Raw genomic sequence first — 17,939 nt, forward strand, 5'->3', positions numbered from 1 at the left:
GCCTATAAGTTTCAGATTGACGTTAATTTGTTTTTTTCCCCAGATGAGGATATTTATTTAATGTCTGCCTCCCCCTTAAACTGAGTATTCTAATAAGGTCAGGAACCCTGTTTCTCTCGCTCTTTGCTGTGTACTCAGCACATGTCGCTGGTACATAATAGATATCTGATAAATATGTGTTAGATGGTTAGATGTTTGGATGAATGGATGGATGGACGGATGGACAGATGGAAAGGGCTTTGAATTACGGCAGGAGTCAGCAAAATATTGCCTCTGGGCCAAATTTGGCCTGCCACTTGTTTTTGTAAACCAACTTCTGTTGGAACAAGGCCATGTTCTTCCATTGATGTATTGTCTTTGGCTGCTTTTGTGCTACCACAGCAGAGTCAAGCAGTTACAACAGAGATTAGATGGTATACAAAGAGAAAGTACTTACTCTCTGGACCTTTATTAAAAAGTTTGCTGACTCATGAATTAGGAGAGCCCTTGTTTACTTATAAATGACTTGTCAATAACTTGTGCCAGGTAAAGAGAAATACTCGTCTTAAAACGGATCCAGTAGAGTCTGAGACCCTGTTTCATCAGTAGCCCTTTTTAATTGTCCCCAAAGGAAGTACAGGAGTTTGCTGCTCTGTAATTTTCATTGTCCACAGCTGTATAACCAAGCCTCCCCTCATTTCCCTTCCTAGTTTGTAGAATGCCTCAAGCTGAACAAAAAGCCGTTCCATCTGGTAGGCACCTCCATGGGCGGCCATGTGGCTGGGGTGTACGCTGCTTATTACCCATCGGATATCTGCAGCCTGTCCCTTGTGTGCCCTGCTGGTAAGTTACAAGCTAAAATATCCCGGGGAGGGACTTGAGCACAGCAGGATCTGCCACTCTGAAGAAACAAGTGGCCAGTGTCTGCTGTGACCCTTTCCTCAGCAGCATCGTTTCAATGAGTGCTGTTATGGATTAAATTGTGTCTTCCAAAAATGTGTGTCAACTTGGCTAGGCCATGATTCCCAGTATTGTGTGATTGTCTACCATTTTGTCATCTGATATGAGTCTCCGATGTGTTGTAAATCCTACCTCTATGATGTTAATGAGGCAGGATTAGAGGCAGTTATGTTAATGAAGCAGGACTCTTTCTGCAAGAATAGGTTGTGTCTTGAGTCAATCTCTTTTGAGAGACAAAAGACAGAAGTGAGCAGAAAGACAGGGGGACCTCATATCACCAGGAAAGCTGCACTGGGAGCTGAGCACATCCTTTGGACCTGGGGTTCCTGTGCTGAGACGCTCTTAGACCAGGGCAAGATTGATGACAAGGACCTTTCCCTAGAGCCGACAGAGAGAGAAAGTCTTCCCCTGGAGCTGACACCCTGAATTTGGACTTCTAGCCTCCTAAACTGTGAGAGAATAAATCTCTGTTTGTTCAAACCATCCACTTGTGGTATTTCTGTTATAGCAGCACTAGATGACTAAGACAAGTGCTCTGGAAATAGGCAGTGTTTTAGTGATAACTAAACAAACAATAGCTATAGAACAATTATCATATCAGACCGACTGTCTTATTTATCTAGTACTGCTATAACAGAAGTACAAGTGGAAAGACCGTGTCATCTCCTCAACGGCATTGTGAAAGCCACACTCCATACCCCACATTAGATCAAAAGGGTTGCTGCAGAGAGGAGGTCCATAAGGTATGGATTTCTGCAGCATAGCCAGTATCATTGATACCACTGTCCTTCTTTCTAAAATCTAGCTTTGGGGCTAAGCTCGACACCTAGAAATTTGCTCAGTCATGGAAGTGAGACTAGCTTTGCACTCCTGTGGAGCATCAGCCTCCATAGACCACCTTGGGTCATGCTCCAGGGTGGTGGGAAGTAATGGTCAGCTTCAAGAGACTGGTTCTCAGCAGAAGCCTGATGCTCTTCTAGAGAAAAGGGCCTGTGTAGACGGCAGCGGTGCTGCTGCCCTGACACGGGGACAGCTCAGGAGAAGACTCCCACTCTCCCCACGCTTTGTGTCTTGTTCCTAGAGGAAGAGTTTACAGGGAAGGGGTCCAGGCCAAAGGAAAGAGTAGTAAATCACTCCAGTGATATTTTTTTTTCTTTTTCTTCACGTATTTTATCCAATCTCTCAAAGACACAGATGTGAAATGGGCTCAACAAGTTGTCTTCTAGACTGTTGTCGTTGTGTGCTGTGGAGTCAATTTTAACCCATACCGACCCCATGTGGCAGAGTAGAACTGCCCCATAGAGTTTTCTAGGCTGTAATCTTTATGGAGAAACCCTGTTGGCATAGTGGTTAAGTGCCACGGCTGCTAACCAAAGGGTCAGCTGTTCGAATCCGCCAGGCGCTCCGTGGAAACTCTGTGGGGTAGTTCTACTGTGTCCTATAGGGTCGCTATGAGTCGGAATCAACTTGATGGCACTGGGTTTGGTTTTGGGTAATCTTTACGGGAGCAGATCTCCAGGTCTTTCTCCCATGGAGCCACTTGGGGGGAGGGGGGTTGTTTCGACTGCCATCCTTTTGGTTAGCAGCCAAGTGTGTAACTGTTGTACCACCAGGGTTCCTTGTCTTCTGACTAGTGCTGCTTAAAACTCTAGTATGCATAGGAATCCTCTGGCAACTTATTAAAATGCAGATTCTGATTCAAGAGGCTCAGGGCAGAGCTGAGATACTGAGTTTCTTGGGAGCTCCCATGTGATGCCAATGCTGCTGGTCCAGGGACCACAGTTTGAGGAGCTAGGCTCTAAGACATCCGTAAGGATGCTTCTCAGAGTGTGGTTTTGATACTGAGCTAAGGATGCAGTATCAATTTTTTTAAAAATCTAGTGCTGAGGAAAAAAAATCTACTGGTGAAAGAAACCTGAAATATATTAGCTCTGGGCGGATCTTGGAGTTTACTGCAGAAATGGGAATGTACATAAATGGCAGATGTATGCCAAGCTGTTTTGGTTTGAATCCCATAGGTCTGCAGTACTCAACGGATAACCAGTTTGTACAACGGCTCAAAGAACTGCAGGACTCGGCCTCCGTCAAGAAGATTCCCTTGATCCCGTCCACCCCAGAAGAGATGAGCGAAATGCTCCAGCTCTGCTCCTATGTCCGCTTCAAGGTGCCCCAGCAGGTAACGTGGTCTCGGCAGCAAGGAGCCTGCCCTCGCCACAAGCTGGGCAGCCTGGCTCAGGCAGTGAGGACCAGCTCCATTCATTCCTTCGTCTACTCATTGGCCCTTTCATGTTCTCATTCATTCATTTGCTCAACAAGTATCATCCATTCATTCACTCAGTGAGTATCTGTATAGTGTCTATGACATGTCAGACACTGAGTGGGCACCCCTAAAAAAACCCATTGCCATCGAGTTGATTCCAACCCATAGCAACCCTGTAAGACAGAGTAGAACTGCCCCATAGGGTTTCCAAGGAGCGGCTGGTTGATTCAAACTGCTGACCTTTTGGTTAGCAGCTGTATCACTTAACCACTGTGCCACCAGGCCTGAGTGGGCACCAGGGTGAATAAATGAGACAGAAGGTCCTTGGAAAGACAGTTCACACAGTCCAGTGAGGGTAGCAGACAGTTAACTAGTAAACAAATCATTACAAATTGTAATAAGCTTTATGGAGGAAATGAAGAGGGTGCAGCGATTGAAAATGGGGGGTGCGGAAAGCTTCGATAAGCCTCTTTGAGGGAACAGCATGTGTAGAGGTGGAAAAAACACAGGCAAGCTCAAAATGCTGGAAGGAGGCTCAGGCAGCTAGAGCCTGGAGGGCAAGGGGGAGAGTGGCTAAGGTGGGGCTGGAAAGGGAGGCAGGGACTAGATCAGAGGTCCTCATTTTTTCTATGTCAGGATTTTTTTACATTCTTAAAAATGGTTGAGGAACCCAAAGAACTTTTGTTTATATCAATAGATGTAGTTGATATTTACCATATTAGACATTAAAACTGAGAAAAATTTAAAACGCAAGAATATACACACTCATTCCGTTAGCTATAGAGTGATACATTAATCCATATCATGTAAGCTTGAGAGAGAATGAAATTGAAAAAGGCAGGTAACACTTAATCTTACCATGAAAGTTTTTGACCTTACAGGCTCCCTGGTAGGGCCTCAGGGAGAAGAAAGAACCACTTTGAGAAGCACTGGCCTGGATCCTATAGGGCCTTATAGGTTATGGGAAAGTGTCTGGGTTTTTCCGAAATGCAATAGGAAAACCACTGAAGGGCTGTAGGGAGCAAAAGTAGAAGCAGAGAAATCCATGAAGAGTCTGTTGTGAACCGGAAGTGATGGTGGCTTAGACCAGGGTGGTGGCAATGAAGATGAGAAAGAGACAGATCTGAGATGCTTTTGGGATGAGGGAACATGAGGAGTCTCTGGTGATTTCTTGTACTCAAGTAACTGGGGGATGGGGATGAAGGTTACGGGGAAGGCAGGAGAGGGCAGATTTGGGAGACAAGCTAAGACCTCCATTTTGGGTGTGTTAGATTAAAGTTGGAAACCCTGGTGGCGTAGTGGTTAAGTGCTATGGCTGCTAACCAAGAGGTCGGCAGTTCAAATCTGCCAGGCGCTCCTCGGAAACTCTATCGGGCAGCTCTACTCTGTCCTATAGAGTTGCTATGAGTCGGAATTGATTTGACGGCAGTGGGTGTGTGTGTGGGTGAGATTCAAGTTGTCTGTGAGGCTTCCAAGTGGAGATGTCAAGTAGGTAGTTGTGTATACAAGCATTGCTGAGAAAAGTCTGGCCTGGGGGTATACAGTTAGCACCAGGAAGTTGTGTATACTAGTGGAGCTGAGAGAAATCTGGCCTAGAGGTATACAGTTAGCACTATCAGCAGACAGATCCTGACAGTCATGGGTCTGAATGAGCTCATATAGAGCCAAGAGGAGAGTGTCCATGGCAAGAGGCCTGATTACACCAAATCGTCTCTCTCCAAGAATAAAGAGCCCTGGTGGTGCAATGGTTTAACACTCGGCTTCTAACCATGAGCCTCTCTGTGGGAGAAAAGAACTGGCAATCTTTTCCTGCAAACATTGGAGCCTAGGAAACTCTATGGGGCAGCTCTACTTTGTCCCATCGGGTTACTATGAGTCGACATTGACTTGACACGCAACAACATTACGGATTAGGAGTCCCAGGGTAGTGCGGACAGTTAAGAGCTTGGCAACTAACCTAAGAGTCATCTGTTTGAATCCATCCGGAGGTGCCTTGGAGGAAAGGTCTGGTGATCTGCTTCCAAAAGGTCATAGCCATGAAAATCTGATGGAGCACAGTTCTACTTTGACACACATGGGATCACCATGAATTGGAATGATTCAGTGGTCAACTGTTTTTTGTTTTGTTTTTTAATTGTAGGAATTGGGCTCTGCCTCAGGGTATAGGGTGGGTCCTCCCAGGAGTGAAGAGAATGGGCTCTATTCAGAAGCTGGGAACACTACCCAGTTCATGGGTACGACTGTCTCTGAGGAGGCCCAGGGGAAGAAGCACCCAAAATCTGATTCTTTGGTGTCAAAAAAAAAAAAAAGAACAATTCCAGACTTTGATAGAGAGAAGCTTTATCCAGAAAGAAAAGGGACTGTTATAGCCGTCGGGGAGGGGAGAACACTCAGACCATAAGGTCTCAAAGAGTTAGGGAGAAAGCATTTTCTTAATAGAGACTGAGAGCAAACACAGCTATAAGAAACCCAGGTGTGGAGGAGTAGCCTGAAAGGCTGATGTCATCAGACAGTGAATCAGAACGTAAAGCAGTCCCCGGATTACGAACGGGTTCTGTTCCTAAGTCTGTCTTTAAATTGAATTTGTACCTAAGCTGGGTTCCGCAACAGTTAGGTACGGTTCCTATCTAATATCAGTCAAATGTCTGTCTAATAATAATAATGTTTTGATGGGTATTGCAGAGTAGTGCCCGTTTGTTATTATGAACCACTGTATGTACCTCAAATTTTTAAAAGGCTTTATGATGTTTAGTTTGTAACTATAGGCTGTATGTAATTCGGATGTTCATTACCCAAGGACTGCCTTACAATAAAACCTTAGAAAGCCGGAACCTGTGTAAGGTGGAAACCTGTCAGAGAAGGCAGAAAAATTTTCAAGAACTGGAAAAACAAGGCAGTCCTGCTGAGTTCCAGCTCTCACAGGTTTCAGTATGTGCTGAAGTCAGCCTGTTCTCTGGAAGGGCCCCTTAAAGACGGGTGGTATGCTAGCTCAGGCTGAAGGTGAGTCAAAGAGCGGGGACATGGGGGAAAGAGAGCTTAAGCCAATTTTGGCTAACAGGCACTTTGTTTCTGATTAATCAGTGGGGACAAGCAATTCAGTTACTCATTTACGAGGCAATGAAGGGAATTTGGATGGTCTGTGTCTGGTGGCCTTGTCCTAAGTAAGCAAGGGGGCATCTGTGAGTCTTATTTTCTAAGTGTTAGGGAAAGGGTGGCTATTTGCAGCAGGCCGTTTTCCTGAACGCAAAGGATGTGGGGATTTCTCTAACCATCACTGTTTTCTGATATCACAAGGTCAAGGTATACTTCAGCATCAACAGTGGTATTATCTAGCTCTGAAATCCCCTGCCTGCCTTTGTGGTGGTGAAGTTGAAAAATTGCCTCCTAGCTATGGTCCCTTCCCAAAATACAGAAACCAAGCTAATGTTTTGAGTTTTCAGGGATATGCAATCAGTGAAAGAAAATATATGGCAGCTCCAGAAGCCTTTCCCTCCTAGGAGAGAAGATGCCTTTGAGCACTTAGCCTGCAGTGTCATGTTGTGTTGTGATTGTCTGCACATCTGTGTCCTCCACTCTACGCTCTGGAAGTTCAGGGTCTTTGTCTTAATTCACTGTTCTATCCCCAGGCTCTAGTACAGTGCTTGCATGAAGTAGATCCTAGGTATAGACTGGATGGATGGACAGATGGAGAGACGGATGGATGGAGGATGGGTGGGAGGATGCCTGGATTATGCAGGGATGGAGAATGCATGGATGGGCACATGCGGGATAGATGGATGCATCACCTGACCCATGTGTGTGGACATATGATTCAGGGATGTAGGATGGATGAGAGGCTGAATGGCTGGCCGTGTGGCTGGGTGAATGTCTAGATAATGCAGGGATGAGAATGGATACATGGGTGCATACATAGATGATTTAGGAATGCAAGATGGATGGATGGATAGGTGAATACGTAGGTGATACAGGGATGGAGCGTGGATGGGTAGGTGGGTGGGTGGATGGATGGATTGGATGGATGGATTGGATGGACGGACGGACGGACAGACGGATATATGCTGAGCAGAATCAAGGTCAACAACCTGCCGCTGGTCTCACCTCTAGGCTTCCACTTCCAGACTAGTCAGATTCTCATCCTACTCCAAGGGGTTAGTTTAACCCAAAGCATCCCTGGCTGGCCCTTCCCCACTTCGGTCAGTGGGCAGGAGTCCTGGTGGAGTGCATTTAAGGGGTCATCTTCCCAGGTAGCTGAGAGGACTGGTGGTTGCTCATGTAAACCCTGCAGTCTACCTCAAGAATCTTCAGGTAGACCATGTTCCTTCAGGCCACAGCCGCCTCTTAGGGTCAGTAGCCCCAGGTCCAGGAGATCTGGCCTGTCTTCGTCACCAGCCTCAGCAAGGAAGGCAGAGACCATGTCAGATGATAAACAAAGGACTGAAGAGCCCTTTCCAGAATCTTCTCAGTAGTTTATTTCTTCATTGTTTAAGAGGCCCTTCATCCCCAGTGGTTTCATTTGTACGTTTAATAGACCTTGTTCAGCATTTCGATATTATTGAATAATAACTTGATATTATTTCCATCCAAATTGTGTCTTCTGCTAAGCAGAGAATTTCTCAAGATAAAGGTACTGTTAGGCCATCTCAGGTGTTTTCTGCATGCTGCAGGGAGACCTTTGGCTTCACAATACTACCCAAGTTCCTTCCCAATTAAAAAAAAAAAAAAGGAAAAAAGGCATCTTAGGAACCCAACTCCCAATTACATTGTATAATTAAAAAAAAAAAAAGTAATTGCCATTGATTCGACTCTGACTCATGGCAAACCCACGTGTGTCAGAGTAGAAACTGTACTCAAAGGGTCTTCAATGGCTGGTTTTTTGGGAAATAGATTGCCAGGCCTTTCTTCTGAGGTGCCTCTGGGTGAAGTGGAACTTCTAGCCTTTCAGTTAGCAGCCAAGCGCGTTAACTGTTTGCACCACCCAGGGACTCTACTTTGTATAATAAAAACCCTAGGAATTCAGAGGGCCAGGTCCTAAAAACCTTGGCAGTGTAATGAATTGCTGGATTTTATTTCCCTTCCTTGTCCCAGAGCTGTGTGAGGCCTGGGGAAAGGAGTCTTCTCTTGCTCTCTAACTCTGGTTTATTTATCCTTAGATCCTGCAGGGCCTTGTCGACGTCCGCATCCCTCATAATGACTTCTACCGAAAGCGTAAGTAGCCCTGCTTTAAGTTTTGAGCTGGTTAAGAGCGTTGCTTTGTAGATTGTTGTTGTTCAGTGCTGTCAAGTTGGTTGCGACTCATGTACAACAGAATAGAACACTGCCCGGTCCTGCGCCATCCTCATGATCATTGCTATGTTTGAGCCCATTGTTGCAGCCACTGTGTCAATCCATCTCCTTGAGGGTCTTCATCTTTTTTGCTGACCCTCTACTTTACCAAACGTGATGTCCTTCTCCAGGGACTGGTCCCTCCTGAAGCTTTGTGGATAGATGGCTTTTGTTTCTTAAATTTCTGAGACTTGGAATGTTTTCCTGGGCCCCTGGAGAGAGAACACAGTGGCCTGAACTTGGGGATCATCCCGGGTCCGGTGTTGCCCATGGGCACAGCCCAGGGTGCGCTGACTTGGTTTTCCTTTTCTGAGAAGTGTTTTTGGAAATCGTCAGTGAGAGGTCGAGACACTCCCTTCATCAGAACATGGACAAGATCAAGGTGCCGACGCAGATCATCTGGGGGAAGCAGGATCAGGTACGTGACATGAGCCTCTGAGGATAAACATCCTTGGGGAAGGCAAGCTTTCCTTTATAAATAGACTCGCTGACTCGTTTCTGCTGTCAGGAAGAGGTGGAGTAAACCAGGGTCGGGTACCAGAGTTTACAGGGAGCGTTGACAGTGGTAACATTTGTCTTTGAAAATGAAAGGCAATTTCAGCTTGTTTTTGAAAATTATTTTTAGCAATGCTATGTAGTCACTTAAGACAAAAAAAAAAAAAAAAAAATTAAAGAATACAAAAGAACTTAACAATGAAAATTTGGTCTCTTTCACATCCCAGGTCCCAGTTCCCACTTCCTCAAGCCAACTCTTTATTGCCTTGTGTATTATATGTCTTACATTTTCTAAGCCAGGGGTTGGCGCACTTTTTCTGTCAAGGGTCAGATAGAAAATATTTTAAGTTTTGTGGGTCATAGGGTCTCTGTCGCAACTGCTCAGCTCTGCTGTCGTCGTACAAAAGCAACCGGAGACAGGACATGGGCAAACGGGCACGGCTGTGTTCTGATGAGTCTTTACTTGTACACCCTGTTTGCTGACCCTCTTCTTAGCATGCGCATATGTGCATCGATTAGATATGTAAGTTTTTTGGACACGCTGTGTACACTATCCTGCACCTTACTTTATTTACTTAAATATATACCTGGGAAATCATTTTAGAGCAGCCCATACACATCGACTCATTTTGTTTTTTAAAAATATTATATTCTGAAATGCTTTCAAACCTAAAGTTCTAAGAATAGAAGAGAGTACTCCTGTGTATTCTTTTCCCCAATCCATCGTTTTTTAAAGCTTTACTGAGGTATGACTTACATACTGTACGCAACACCCTCCCAGTCTGCCACCATCGGCACAGCCAGGTGTAGAACTTCCATCACCCCAAAAAGTGCCCTTGTGCCATTTGCAGCCCATCTCACCTCCCACCCCAGCCCCACGCAACTACTGATCCATTTTCTCTTTCTATAGTTTTGCCTTTTTTTAGAAATCTCACATAAATGGGATCATAGGATGTGTGGTCTTTTGTATCTGGACTTTTTTCCACTCAGCAGGATGTTTTCAGGGCCATGTACGTTGCTGCGTGTATCAATAATTTGTTCCTTTTTATTGCTGAGTGTTAGTTCATGGTGTGGGTGTACCACATTTGATTTATTAACCATGTTTAACATTCTGCCCCATTGGCTTTATCATTCTCATCTATTTATCTAGAAAAAAGATACTTTTGGACCGTTTGGAGCAGGCTGGTTACATTATGCCTTTTTACCCCTAATATTTCCGGTGCGTTTACTGTGAACAAGATTGTTCTATCACATACGTACATTATCACATTCAAGAGATTTGACATTGATACAATGCTTGAATCTACAATCTACATTATTCCAATTTGGTCATTTGTTTCAATAATGTTCTACATTGTATCTTCTTCCCTTCCTCTCCCTACCCTGGTCCAGTATCCAGTCCAGGATCCCATATTAGCTGTCTGTTTGTTGTTGTTAAGTTTCCATCACAAGTTGACTCTGACTGTGGTGGCCCCGTGTGTGCAGAATAGAACTGCTCCATGGACCCCGTGTGTGAAGAGTAGAACTGCTCCATGGACCCTGCGTGTGCAGAGTAGAACTGCTCCGTAGACCCCGTGTGTGCAGAGTAGAACTGCTCCATAGGGTTTCCAAGGTTGTGATCTTTAGAAAGCAGATCACCGACCTATCTTCTGAGGTTCCTCTGGGTGGGTTCAAACTGCCAATCTTTTGGCTGGTAATCAAGCACTTAACCATTTGACCACCGAGGCACCCCATGTCTCTTTAGTCTTCTTTAATACGAAGTGACTCCTAGGATTAACTTTGTCTCCTATGACTTTGACATGTTTGAAGAGTGTTGTTAGGTGCCATCGAGTCGATTCCGACTCATAGCTACCCTGTGTACAACAGAACGAAACACTGCCCGGTTCCATGCCATCCTTATGATCATTGTTACGCTTGAGCCCTTTGTTGCAGCCACTGTGTCAGTCCAGCTTGTGGAGGGTCTTCCTCTTTTTTGCTGACCCTCTCCTTTACCAAGAGTACACAGCAGTTATTTCATAAAATGTTCCTCAGTTTGAGTTTCCCTATGATTCCTAACCAGAGTATCTCATAAGCAATAAGGTATCATGTCTGCAGACACACAGTGTTCTTCTGCCAGTTGTTGGTGATACTATTTTGATTGCCTGGTCAAGGCATTGTCTTCTTTTTTTCATTGTAGAGTTGCTATTTCTTCCCTTGCAACCAATAGCAGTCAAAGGAGACACTTTGAGACCAGATATCCTGCTCCTTATCAAACTTTTTGCCCTAGATTTAGCCTTTGTGGATGATTCTTGTCCAAAACAATCTTTTACTCCATTCTTTTTAAGAGTTGCATCCAGACCAGTTGCATCGAGCTGACTCTGACTCATAGCAACCATGTGTGTCAGAGTAGAACTGCCCTCAGTAGGGTTTTCAGTGGCTGATTTTTTGGAAGTAGATTGCCAGGCCTTTCTTCTGAGGTTCCTCTGGGTGGCATTAAAGCTCCAACCTTTTGGTAAGCAGCTAAGCATGGTAACTATTTTTACCACCCAGGGACTCCAAAGAGCTGCATAGTATTCCATTATATGACTCAGCATAATTAACATCTTACTGATGGTCATTTAGGTTGTTTCCCGTTTTTTGCTATAAACAGAACTTCAGTGAGCATCATTATACCTGTGTGTTTACGGAGCATATGAGCATATCTGAAGGGTCAACTGCTAGAAATGGAATCACTGGGTCAGAGGACATGTACATTTTAAAATTTCGTAGGTTTTGCCAACTGGCCCTCCAGAGAGAGACTGATTCAGGCCCAGCAGCTCCTTCATTTGCAGCTCTTCTCTAGAATCCACGCGAACTCAGAGTTCTTCCTGAAGCTTAAAAGCCAGAGGGGGCGATGAGACGTGAAGCCCTTGTAAGGCCCACAGGCAAACAATTACAGTGGCTGCTAAAGGCTGTCCAGGAGTCTGTGCTACTGAACATTGTGAGAAAAGGAAATTAGAGAAAAGCTCTCCCCACTGAGAGAATTCCCCGAAGGATTCCAGGGTAAAAGCCACCTCTGTGAGCCCTGCCTGGGCAGGCTGCTGATCACCACTGCATCTGCTGATTAAGGTATAGGCAGGAGGTCGGGCTGGGGCCACAAACAGCCCACCGCTGTGCGGGGCAGCCCGGGCAGACAGAGCCTGGGCCCTGGGCGTGTAGGGAGGGTGGGGTAAACAGCCCACCATTGTGTGGGGCAACCCCAGCAGGCAGAGACACCAGGCCTGGGCCCTGGGCGTGTAGGGAGGGTGGGGTAAATAGCCCACCATTGTGTGGGGCAGCCCTAGCAGGCAGAGACAGCAGGCCTGGGCCCTGGGCGTGTGGGGAGGTCGGGGTAAACAGCCACCGCTTGCAGATATCTCGGATTTGGCTGAGCATGCACAGAGCAGAGATGTGGACGTGGAGAGGAATGTGGTCTCGGGTCTCATCGGCCCCTTCTGCAGTAGCCAAGGGCCTGAAAGGAGCTTTGTTTGTGTTTAAATCAGAGAAGCCTGACCCAGGCTATGCCGGCAGGGACTTATTCAATCAGGGTGAAAACAATGAAGGCCCTTCTTCACTATCAAAATCCCAAAGGTGATTTGGGGCTCTCGGGGACCAACAGGGACAGGCGAGAACCTGTCGTCCTGCGGAGATGGTGCAGTGGTGAGAGCAACAATAGCCGCAGCGTCCCCACGTCTGGGTTTCCAGCCCGGCCTTTGCCCTTTGTCAACCTCATGACCTTGAACTGTCACCCAGCCCCTTCAAAAATCATAGTTATTGTGGGGCTCAAATGAAGTAATATTCATGAAAATAACCTTTCTCTGGTTCTAAAAAAAAAAAAAAATTACACATGTCCACACCTCTGATAACTGGCCTCAGCCCATGGTCCAAATTTCCTCAAAGATTCTGAAGTCCATTTTATTCCAGAGAAAGGGCCTCCCGTTCTGCGGGCCTGCTGTAAATGTGATCAGATCCTTATGTATTCTATGGAGCGTCCCCAAGGTAGAGGCCAGACAGCATAGGCTTCTGGGGGCCTTCATTTCATGGCCTTTTGCTTCCCAAGCTGCTGGCTCTTTTCCTGCTCTGTCAGTCATCAATGTGTGGTAACACAGAAGCCACCCCTGACAGGCTGCAGTCAACCTCCCTCTTCTCTGGCCTCCTGAAGGCCAGCCACTGTAGCACCACACAATCACAGAGGGACAACGAGAAATGTCATCTATGCAAATGACACCCCTGGAGTTGTGCTGTTGAGAGTACCGCTCAGAAATAGAAAGGCCTGGAGTTTGTTGGGGACTTTGCCATTAGGAAAATTGAGGGGAGGTGCCCTCTTGTCTGGGATGAACTGAAGGTGAGGTAATTAAAGCGGGGGTGGGGGGAGAGGAATAAATGGGAATCCAGCTCCAAGGAAAGGCAGTTTGGGAGAAAAATTGATTGGAGGACCAGCAGGGCAGCCCAAATGAAAATAATGACATTTGAATGAGTTGTTTCAAAAGTGTCAGCCCTGGAAAAGCGGTGAGTTTCATGTTGGAAAAGCATTCTGTTACTTAAACTTTAGGGCTGGGGGTTACACAGCTCTGGGACCCCCAAAGGATCTTCAGGGAGGTACCCCCTACTCCTGTGATGATCAGCTTCACCTCTTGCGTCTTCCCTAGGGACCTGTCCCACAGCTTGGACTCCTGGCCCCTCCTGCTCCACCCAGAGGGTCTATTGTCTTGGCTAAACCGGATCCAGTCACTTTCCTTAACATAGCCTCCTAGCGCCCCACTGCCCTCAGGTCGAGGCCTGACCCTGCTGTGGCTGGAGTAGCTGGTCCCCTCCTCTCTCCACCATGTCTCATCCACCCAGGCTCCTTGCTGCCCTCTGCACTAGCCATGACCACCACCACCCCCCATCCCCCCACCCCCCCCCCACCCCACTGGTGCCGTTCTCTTTCCTATGAGTCCTCCTTCCTTCTTGGCTTCCTCAGGACTCAGGAATGATGCCTTCCCTCCTCCCTGCTCCTCGATGCGTGCTCTCAGCTCTCAATGCTGCATTTGTCTACTGTCTTGTCTGGCTTCCCTGCCCGACCACAGCCTCCCCAGTTGGGGACTGTGTGCTTTTCACTTCAGTATTGCTGGCAGCAGCACAATTCCTGGTAACTAGCTGCTGAATAAACCATGAGGTATGCCAGTCCCTTCCATCAGGAAGCCCCAAGTCCCAGCCTCAACATGGCCTGGTCTAGAATTCACCCAGGCATACCTCCGTGGACGTTCTGTCCTCAGAGCCCACTTAGGTATCTGAATCTCTATGTGCCATCTAGTTTCCCTTCTTGCCTCACAGGTGCTCGATGTGGCTGGGGCAGGCATGTTGGCCAAGTCAATCGCCAACTGCCAGGTAGAACTTCTGGAAAACTGTGGGCACTCAGTGGTGATGGAGAGACCCCGGAAGACAGCCAAGCTCATCGTTGACTTTTTAACATCTGTGCACAACACAGACAACAAGAAGAAGCTAGACTGAGCCCCTGACTGCAGCCTGCATTCCGCACACACACCCGCTCCCATCTGCAAAATCTGATGTGGCCACCACTTCTCAGGGTTCCTGCCCCAAATGCAGTCGGAGCACCAGCATCCCTGAAGAAGCTAGACTCCTCTCCCTGGTCCCTACAGTTCCGCAGATCTTCAGGGGCCTGAGGAAATCTCCAAGATGTTCTTCACAAATGGAAAATCATATGGAACAAAAAAAGAAAACTTAGCCATAAAAATCTACCAAGAAGTCTTCAAGTTCTTGTCATGGGAAAGCTTACACAAAGCAGCCACCTTGGGCCACAATCCCTGAGGATACTTTCTTTCCAACATCCTTTACGGACTGATAACCTGATGTATTTGTTGCTTCAGTGCTCCCCTGCCTGTCAGTGACTGTTCTAGAAGCATTAGTGCGTGTTCATTGAGCCCCTACTGTTTATGTCTGATTTCAGCTTTACACAGAGACTCATAATGAACGCAGCCCGTCAGCTGCAGGACCAGGGGGAAATGGCCATGCTCAGAGCTGCTGGAGCAGTGGAGACCACAGGTGGTTGATGTGTTCGACACCCACGCATCCAGTGTGTCACCAGTGCAGCTGGAGCAGTCACGCAGTATGAAGCACACTGGATGGGGGAGTTTCCTGGAATAATTTATCATTTTTCAAAATAGGACTAATAAAGCAATAAGGTTCTAGACATCTATCTAAAAATCAAATTGGGGTTCTACACACAAGTAGCTCATGGGCCTCTTTTCTATTTTGTTGTGCTACTGAAAGCCCTTGGATATAAAATACTAGCTTGTTTATGAATTCTGTGAATTCTGTGAACAGTAACGTGATTGAAAATAAGTCCCAACAGCTGTAGAAGTGACCACAATGACATGGAATAAATTTGCTCAGTCTAGATCAGCTACAAGCAGATGGTTTCTATATGGAAGCTCCTCATTGAGTGCAGCGGTGGCAGATTTGCTCTTAATGTTAAAATGTGTTTTTTAAAGTAAGGCTAGATCTCCAGGCAGTGGAAGTCTTGGCTTGGATGATTTATGAGTTTCCTTTTAAGAAATCACATTTGCAGTTTTTATTCAGTTGAAAATGCATACAAAAGCAAAGGTCAGCCACTCCTCAAGTCCACCTTGCAGCCAAAGATTAGACAGGTCTCTGAAACAGAGTAACACGTCAGGAACATGCTTCAGAGAACGATCAGGTGTACGAGGTCAAATGGGCAACTCCTGGCCAAAGGCAAAGATGAGAAAACAGGAAGGGGCAGGAAAATCAGAAAAATGGAAATGGGGACTTCAGGGTGGAGAGGGGAAGAGTGCTGACACATTGTGGGGATTGCAGCCAAGGTCGAAACAACTTGTGTATAAATTACTGAATGGGAAACTAATTTGCTCTGTAAACTTTCACCTAAAAGCACAATAAAATGTTAAAAAAAAAAAAAACACAAAACAAAGGGCAAGAGTCACCCAACTGTTCCTTATGACCATCTTCTGCTGCATTTAGTTACCGTTTCTGCCCTAACAGCCCCAGGAGCTTAATTCCTTCAAATCCTGTTACAGAGAGGCTACAGCCAAGTAGTTCTGGAAACAGAGCGAGAAGAACTTTATCATTTAAAAAGGAATTCTGGGCTTAATCTGAATATTTTAATTTATAAGAGTGGAACACAGATCTTAAAAAACAAAAAGATGAAAACATATCAGAGTTGCAAGATACAGCTAAAGCAGTGCTCAGAGGGAAATTTATAGCCTAAATACATAGACTAGAAAAGAAGAAAGGCTCAAAGTCGATCTTTTAAGTTTCCATCTCAAGAAGTAGGAAATCAAACCTAAAGGAAATAGAAGGATATAATATAGGTAAGTGCAGAAATCAATGAAAGAGAAAAGAAAGTCAATACCAGGCTTGTTTCACCCTTCTATATTCACAGGAAGTCTGAGGTGAGTGAGGTTCTGGTAGAGGTGGTCCATCTTGGTGGGTATGAGTGGTGAGAGATGGTCTCCTCAGGACCACTGAAAGAGCTGCAGACTAGTATAAGTACTGCAAACCAGAAACCCTGCTATGGGGAAAGTTATTATGTTCTGGGTTGGATAACAGCCAAGGAGCACATCAGGAGGCCTTCCCTTGCCCCCACAGAGGGACCATTCAGGCAGGGTGTGTGCTGTCCACCCAGCTGTGGAAGTCAGTGGGCAGATCTGCAGCAGGATATAGCTCCCATCTCCTCTGCTATTACCAGAAAACACTGACTGGAGTTATGAGCAGAGAATATGGAAGAGTCATCTTGGGGTAAGCCTTAAAGTGGGTTTTCAAGGTTCTCCCTTGGCTCTGCAGTTCCAGCTCCACTGTGAGAGGAAGACTGGAAAGCAGAAAAGGACAGCTCCCCCTTGCTCCCCATTTCCTGCCTTTGTGATTATGACCAGCTTGCTGGTTACTGCCAGCTAGCTGCCCCCTGCCAACACACACACCCCACTGGGCCCTATGGTGTGTGCCTTTAATGATAGTCTTAGGCTTCATCCCTCCCTGAAAGACTTCCAGGAGATTCCCAAATAACAATGCAAAGCCCCAGGAATCACGACTGGGTTCTTGATCTCATTGCCTGGAGTTGGGCCTCCTAGGAGGGTGGACTCACCTGGACAGGTATTGAAGAGGCCAAGGGACAAGCAGTGGTCAGAACTCAATTTGCCATCAGTCTGGACTTGTTGTCCAAGACAGAGGTGACACCAGGAATGACAGCTGCCCTGTTCAGCAGTGCTGCCTGGGCTGTAAGTCTATGCTTTCCACTTGAGCCCCGGTGAGTATTTCCCATCCCAGGGAACCTTACATGTTGGTTGCCTGGTGCAAGTTCCCAGAAAATTCTGGGATTGGAATGCATGTCAGGCCAGGATGGAGAACTGAATCACACAACTGTGTGCCAGGTGCTATTCTGTGTTTTCCATGCATCACCTCACCAAGCTGTCTCCCAGCCCTAGGAGGTAAGGCCAACCCTGTGCCCATTTTACAGCCATGGAAACCAAGGCATGGAGAGGTGAAGTATCTTGCCCAAGATCACACAGCTGACAAGTAGAGGGAAGCTTCTCTCTTTATAATTGACATACAAAAACAGTACTTTCACCAGTTCAGGTAGGCACCCTCCTGCCCATCTTACCCGTTGAGCCTGAAGCACTGTCAGCAGGACAGACAGCCCTCCAGGATCACCTGGCTCAGGCTGGTGTGCAGCAGCTTTAGCCTAACATCACCAAGGCCATGCCTCTTGGCTTGGGCTCCTGCTGGGGAAGGCAATCCAGTCATTCATTCTGCAAATAATTAAGGACATCCCATGCCCAGGCAGGAAACAGCTCACCTGGATTCCAGCATCATCCTAAGGGTGCACCAGGGGACAGCCTGCCTTCCTCTTTCCAGCCTCTCATCAATCAGGACTGGTGTGGCTTGTTCCCCT

At 46.5% G+C, this 17,939-nt stretch overlaps 1 protein-coding gene across 2 annotated transcripts in view; it reads left to right on the forward strand.

The window, feature by feature from the left end:
- The window catches only part of ABHD6 (abhydrolase domain containing 6, acylglycerol lipase), a 61,386-nt gene extending 45,440 nt beyond the window's left edge, over positions 1 to 15,946 (forward strand). For both annotated transcript variants that reach the window (XM_049862607.1, XM_049862608.1), the window contains 5 exons: positions 690 to 822; positions 2,958 to 3,115; positions 8,350 to 8,404; positions 8,839 to 8,939; positions 14,330 to 15,946. In XM_049862607.1, coding sequence (XP_049718564.1) covers positions 690 to 822; positions 2,958 to 3,115; positions 8,350 to 8,404; positions 8,839 to 8,939; positions 14,330 to 14,506 — 624 coding nt within the window. In that variant the 3' untranslated portion in view covers positions 14,507 to 15,946. The remainder of the gene's footprint in view (positions 1 to 689; positions 823 to 2,957; positions 3,116 to 8,349; positions 8,405 to 8,838; positions 8,940 to 14,329) is intronic.
- The last annotated feature ends 1,993 nt before the right edge of the window (positions 15,947 to 17,939 follow it).

The sequence above is a fragment of the Elephas maximus genome, chromosome 20, assembly GCF_024166365.1.
Source record: "Elephas maximus indicus isolate mEleMax1 chromosome 20, mEleMax1 primary haplotype, whole genome shotgun sequence".
Classification (NCBI taxonomy): domain Eukaryota; kingdom Metazoa; phylum Chordata; class Mammalia; order Proboscidea; family Elephantidae; genus Elephas; species Elephas maximus.